This window comes from Carex rostrata, chromosome 16 (genome assembly GCF_964058835.1).
Source record: "Carex rostrata chromosome 16, lpCarRost1.2, whole genome shotgun sequence".
In the NCBI taxonomy this organism is placed as follows: domain Eukaryota; kingdom Viridiplantae; phylum Streptophyta; class Magnoliopsida; order Poales; family Cyperaceae; genus Carex; species Carex rostrata.
The window spans coordinates 6,900,107-6,904,308 of NC_135933.1; the positions used below are offsets into that span (position 1 = coordinate 6,900,107).

At 34.9% G+C, this 4,202-nt stretch overlaps 1 protein-coding gene across 2 annotated transcripts; it reads left to right on the forward strand.

Annotated features, from left to right (window-relative positions):
* Window positions 1–233: 233 nt before the first annotated feature.
* On the forward strand, window positions 234–3,870 carry LOC144567305 (E3 ubiquitin-protein ligase RZFP34-like). 2 transcript variants are annotated; one of them, XM_078317406.1, is made up of 12 exons: window positions 234–596; window positions 726–827; window positions 951–1,038; window positions 1,135–1,194; window positions 1,932–1,964; window positions 2,059–2,136; window positions 2,268–2,352; window positions 2,795–2,877; window positions 2,962–3,053; window positions 3,158–3,227; window positions 3,329–3,370; window positions 3,531–3,870. In XM_078317406.1, exons 2-12 carry the CDS (start codon window positions 802–804, stop codon window positions 3,663–3,665), a joined length of 792 nt encoding a protein of 263 aa, XP_078173532.1. In that variant the 5' UTR covers window positions 234–596; window positions 726–801; the 3' UTR covers window positions 3,666–3,870. The 2 variants fall into 2 exon arrangements, with proteins under 2 accessions (XP_078173532.1, XP_078173533.1); XM_078317407.1 differs by having other exon boundaries at window positions 234–421.
* The last annotated feature ends 332 nt before the right edge of the window (window positions 3,871–4,202 follow it).

A 4,202-nucleotide genomic window follows, 5' to 3' on the forward strand; every position in this document is an offset into this window, starting at 1 on the left:
TTTATTAGAAAATAAAACAAATAAATATACGAGAGAAAAAAAACAGAGACATAAGACATTTGATCCTTGTAATTCTTTTTTTTGATAGAAGATCCTTAGCAATTCCGGTCAGAATAATTTGCGAGCCTCGGGATAATCATTCTCTTACGTACATCCGACGTGGCTGTATCTATCCCTTCTATCAGAGATATTTTATTATTTTTCTCGCATATATAAACAGCTACCCAGTAATAGTTCCCCGAATCTGGTTCTCTGGCGAAATTCCATCTAACAACAGCGTACCGTTTCGACTTTCGAGCGCCGCACAAAACACAAGCCCGCAGTCCCGCCCGAGTGATTTTTAACTCGCCTCGGTACTTCGAGATTCGTGCAACGGTTCCCTTCCAGCGGGTGGCTTTGGAAACCTTTTAAACAGTCTAAGGTGCGGCATTCCACATTAGCATCTCTCTCTCTGGAAATTATTTCCTATTTCGATCTGTCTTTTTTTTCTTCGTTCCTCTTATTATCGCCTCGTCGTCGCAGTAGGCGGCGCGAGGTGAGATGGTGGTAGTGGTACTCGATTTGATGGCTTGAATCGATCACAGATGGATTGAGAGGTGAATGCTAGAGGAACTTTTTTTTTTTTATAATTACAGTTTTCGATGATTTTTATCCCTTTTTTTTCATGGAATTAAGGATGATTTTGATTTTCCCCTTTTATAAGTGTTCCTCATTTCTGAAACCAGGTTTTTAGAGGAGGCATAGATCTCGATAAAGAGAGAAAGAAATTAAAGAAAGGAGGAGATAAGTAAATAAAACAGAATGGATTCAGCTGGGGAAAAATTCGGGTACGAGCAATTTTTTTTTTTTTTTTGTGTCTGGTAGCTTTATGGAATACGATCAATCCATTGGATTCTTTTCATCTCTCGATTTTTTTTTTCCAATATTTAAAATGTGTTTGGTTTATGTAGGTGTTCACATTATCGGAGAAGATGCAAAATCATAGCTCCATGTTGTGGGGAAATCTTTGATTGTCGCCATTGCCATAACGAAGCTAAGGTCCCGTTTTTAGACTTATCTCTCTCTTCTCCCTATTCAGTAGTTTTTAATGCAATTTAGTGGAAGTAATTTTTCTATATTACTTTTTTTTAACAGAATGTGCTTGAAATTGATGTGCAACATCGGCACGACGTCCCTCGCCATGAAGTAGAGAAGGTTTTTCCTTTTGTGATCCTTTTGGATTTCGGAATATACATTTTCTTTTTGCAAATAACCCTTATCTCCTTTGTAGATTTTTCCCTTTTTTTTATATAAGATAGATGTCTTAGATTTTCCTCTTTAAAGAACTGTTTTTTTTTTTCAATTTTTATTCCCAATAATGGAGCCCACATCTTTTGGCTGCATTTTGCAATGTTGGGTCCATGGTGCAACAACCTGCTACACATATACTCATACAAAAATAGTTTTATCGTACCTCTGCTCAGCTTGGGCCGTAGATTTTTTTTTTTAGATTGAGTGGATAATATTTTGGGTCGGTTATAAAATGAAAAGCAATCAGTGATTCTTTTGATTGAAAAAGATGGCTTGTTAACTTTTAGCCTGGAGAGGAGAACATTATTAAACATACAATAAATTTTATGGGTTTCAAGACATTAATGAGTTCCCCAAATTGGTAGGTTGAGACGGGGACGTCGGGAAGATACATCTCTTTGCTATTACTGTTAACTAAACTTCAAGAATATCCTTGATACTTTGTTGAATTGAAATACAGTGATAATATATCACCTCACAGTAGATATAATATATTAAAGATATAGATTTTCATATAATATTAGTAAAGATTACAGAAATATAAGCCTGAAAATTGATAATTGTTTCTCAAAATAAAATACTTTTGGCATTATTTTCCTTTTTGTTTTTACTAAACATCTTTTATTTGTGCTTTCATTCAGATTGTTTGCTCCCTCTGCAACACAGAACAGAATGTAAGAGTCAAAATATAATTCTCGGAGTCAGTTCTGATTTTTCCAATAATGTTCTTTTAGATCATTAAAAATATTTGTGTTTATATGCAAATAGGTGCAACAAAATTGTTCAAACTGCGGGGTTTGCATGGGAGAATACTACTGCGATGTTTGCAAATTTTTTGATGATGATGTGAGTACAATTGTTAATCATTTGATACAAACTAATAAAGGAAAAACCTAACCAAAACTAATCTTGACGAAATGGCTACGTCTGATTTTACAATAGATTACATGTGAAATGCTAATTTTCTTTTTTCTTAGACATCAAAGGATCAGTACCATTGTTACGGTTGTGGTATCTGTCGAATAGGAGGCAAGGAGAATTATTACCACTGCAATACATGCGGTAAGCTGACGCTTAACCAAAAAATGTTCCCATGACAATCTACATTTATTATATCCAGAAGTTACACCTAACATTTGCATATAATTAAGAACTATTTGTTAAAAGCAAGGTTAACTCAAGTAAAAAGCGAGTTGCCGGTAATTAATGTTGGCTAAATTATAACATCTTTATGACTGGACGGTAACCTTAAAACCCAATATTAAGTATGCTTTTGTTGATTTTAGTTGGTTTATTCTTAAAATTTGTTAGATTTATGTTTCAAAATATTTCCGGTGCACCTGTTCCATCACTTGACCAAACATATGAACCATAATTGTTACTGGCTGAATAAATTGGTTTTAGTCGCTTATTTGTGAAATAATGGTATTATTTGCTGACACAATTAACTTTGCATCTATTATTATAGAACTGTTGTAACATGATTCATTTATATGTATTCCAGGGTGCTGTTATGGCATATCTTTAAAAGATACACACAGATGCATTGAAAAAGCAATGCACCATAACTGTCCTGTGTGCTTTGAGGTAATTTTGCACAAGCATCCATACAATATTAAATATTTGCCGGAGATCATTTTAGAGACGACTAAGATATTCTCTTTGGAACAGTTCCTCTTTGATTCGACAAAGGAAATAAGTGTGTTGCAGTGCGGTCATACTATTCATGTGAAATGTTTGCATGACATGAGTGACCATTTCCAGTAAGTGATATTACATAATATGTTACCAAGTGTGTATCATATCATGCTTTTTAGCTGCTGTGTATATAGTAAACCATTAATATTTTGTTAAACTTGTGCTCCAGATTTTCTTGTCCTCTGTGCTCACGATCTGCTTTTGACATGACCAGTGTGTGGAAAAGCCTTGATCAAGAGGTAATTTTTTTTATTATTTTATTTGTTAACTGTATTTGGATAACATATATTACAAAAGATTGTAGAACAAGTACTTAGAATTTGTCATAATCATCCTTTAGGTTGCTGCTACACCGATGCCACAAATGTACCAGAACAAGATGGTAAGAGATTGGATCATTTTCTTGTCTTTCTTTCGTTCTTTACTTGTATCAAGGTACAATTTAGTGACTGATTTATCTGGTATCTAAATTGGTGATTTTTTTTTCCTGCTGATTTATCTGGTAACTAAATTGGTGATTTTGTTCTACTGCATTTTTAAAGGTATGGATTCTGTGCAATGACTGTGGAAAGAAAGCAAATGTGCAATTTCACATAGTAGCACACAAGTGCCCTGGATGCAAATCATATAATACCCGTCAGACGAGAGCTCAGCCAACAAGTCAGCATTCAGTTTGAAGTTCTATACAAATAGTTGGTATTGGCTTGAGTTTAGAAGAACGCTTTATTTGTTCAATAAACTCAGCTTTTGATTGGTTTGAGAGGGTTGTGCCAAATCTGTTTGTATTGTCCGAATGCATTAGTGGGACCTCATAGTCAGAAAATAGAAATAGCAGGAACCATGCATTGGAATGATTAATCTAATTAGGAATTTGAAGAATAATATCTTGGGGCTTTTTTTGGGGGCCCGTTTTTCTTTTGTTCATTTATTTTTTTCTAAAAATTAGGCGAGCGCCAAGGTTTCTGGGTTTTAAATGAGACTGGGCTTTAAACTGGGCTGTCTAGTGATATTTAGCCCCAAAAACCCAAATGAAGTTATTTAATCGTATCCTGCGGTAGCTTGTGGGATTGAATAACTTTCAGCCCAGCCAAAATCATTTTGGTGCTTTTAGATTTGTGCCAGATTAAAATGGACGATGCAAACCTCACTCTACACGGGACAGTAGCGCACTGGGTCTGAACCCATGGTAATTAATAGGCCAGGTTCATCAAGGA